General features: G+C 32.5%; 1 protein-coding gene across 1 annotated transcript; it reads left to right on the forward strand.

Moving 5' to 3' along the window:
• Positions 1-965: 965 nt before the first annotated feature.
• Positions 966-1913, forward strand: LOC107705856 (olfactory receptor 6N1-like). The gene has a single exon (XM_016509361.1). It carries the CDS (start codon positions 966-968, stop codon positions 1911-1913), a length of 948 nt encoding a protein of 315 aa, XP_016364847.1.
• The last annotated feature ends 94 nt before the right edge of the window (positions 1914-2007 follow it).

Genomic DNA, 2007 nt, shown 5'->3' on the forward strand with positions numbered 1-2007 from the left:
ACTGTTCTGTAATGCAATGCAATACAATAAAAGCTTCAGAAGTAACCACTATATGAAAATGTGATAATGGCATATGTCTAGATCTATCTACTTTAGAACTATTAGCTGCTTATCTTATGCAAAAATGTGTATGCAAATAAATGTGAATGTGATAGAAACTTGTTTTATGTAAAATACACTCATGACATCACATTGTAACATGACACTTGTGTTCTCAGTCAACATTAAATAAACAAATGCAAAACATAATACCAAAATATTATTGCACAGAAGTATTCAGATAAATGAGGCCAATCTCTAGCATCATTGTAAACTTTGTTATCCAGCAAAAGTAATACTGTTTCAGCTTGTAGACACACACAAGTTTGAGTTTAAGTTTGAGTTGTGTTTTATCTATAGTGGTAAGCACCATGGCTATAAGGCTTATCATAGCAAGTCTTCAATGTTATCTTCTGTCTGCCCTTATATTTGCTAGTGACTTAATTTGTGTGCTATATTGTAAAAGGCTTTGGCACGAAAGCTAACAATATAAAAGAAAATTGAATAATTTTGTTCATAATTATGCCACATATGACATATTCATGTAGTTTGAGACCTAATATTTTGGAAGAAATATTAAGAGGAGAGTAACCATTAGTAACCATTAGAGAGCTTGTTAAAACTGTTTGTTATCAAGGCAATTAACATGAGGTCACTGTCTATATATAGCAAACCAAATCAAACTTTTGCAAAACACTATGGGAAGTATTCAGACAGAGAACATGGTAAGATTTCAGTTGTTTTGTAATTGAAAAAAAAAAACAAGTTATGGTACTGTTAGAGGATTTCATGTTTGCTTTGTTGTTGGTGTTTTTTTTTTCATCTACAGACTTCCTATACACTGTGACAAATTTATACAACTTTATGGTTTTCCAATAATCTTTCTATTTAAAACAAAAATCTTAAAATAATTACATAAATTCAAGATGCAGCCACCATTGAAGAATGAGTCCAGGGTCTTAGTATTTACACTCTCTGGTCTGAATGAAACAATGGAAAACAGATATGTCTTGTTGTCTTTAACCGCACTGTATTATCCTCTGATTGTCTTGTGTAATGTAACTATAATTTTCACTATAATCTGCCATAAGAAGCTTCATGAGCCAATGTATGTGTTTATATGTAGTCTCTGTGTAAATGGACTTTATGGAACTTCTGGATTCTACCCTAAATTCATGTATGATTTGTTAGCCCACGATCATGTGATTTCTTATGCTGGATGTTTGGTTCAGATATTTGTCATTTATTCATCTCTTCTATGTGACTTTTCAACATTAACAGTGATGGCATATGACAGGTATGTGGCAATATGCAGACCACTGGAGTATCATTCAGTAATGACTAGTCAGAGGGTTCTTGAATGTATTCTTTTCTGCTGGATTTCTCCATTTTTTTGCATGTCTCTTCTGATTACATTAACATCAAGACTAACCTTATGTGGCTCTAGTATTGAAAAGCTATATTGTGAAAATTGGTCAGTTGTTAAACTTTCCTGTTTTTCTACAACAGTAAACAATGTGATTGGGTTTTTAATCATTATTATATATTTTGGACATGCAGTATTAGTATTTTGCTCATACATTTACTTAATTGGAAAGTGCAGGAAGTCAATAGAGGGCAGAAACAAATTCATACAAACATGTGTACCACATCTGCTTGCACTGATCAATGTGACAACTGCATTTATGTTTGATGTAATGTTCACTCGTTATGGTTCAAGGGATGTGCCTCAAAGTCTGCGTAATTTCATGGCTCTGGAATTCATTCTAATACCACCCATTTTAAATCCACTTATTTATGGACTAAATCTGACAACAGTACGGCAACAAGTTATGAGACTGATTTTCAAGAAAAAAATGGGAATATCTGAGTGAATATTTTCTCAAGTCTAAAGAGCCTATGCTTTCTGTGTTTTAGAAACACACACACACACACACACACACACACATATATATATATATATACACA

This window comes from Sinocyclocheilus rhinocerous, unplaced genomic scaffold (assembly GCF_001515625.1).
Source record: "Sinocyclocheilus rhinocerous isolate Xijiao unplaced genomic scaffold, SAMN03320098_v1.1 scaffold4159, whole genome shotgun sequence".
In the NCBI taxonomy this organism is placed as follows: Eukaryota; Metazoa; Chordata; class Actinopteri; order Cypriniformes; family Cyprinidae; genus Sinocyclocheilus; species Sinocyclocheilus rhinocerous.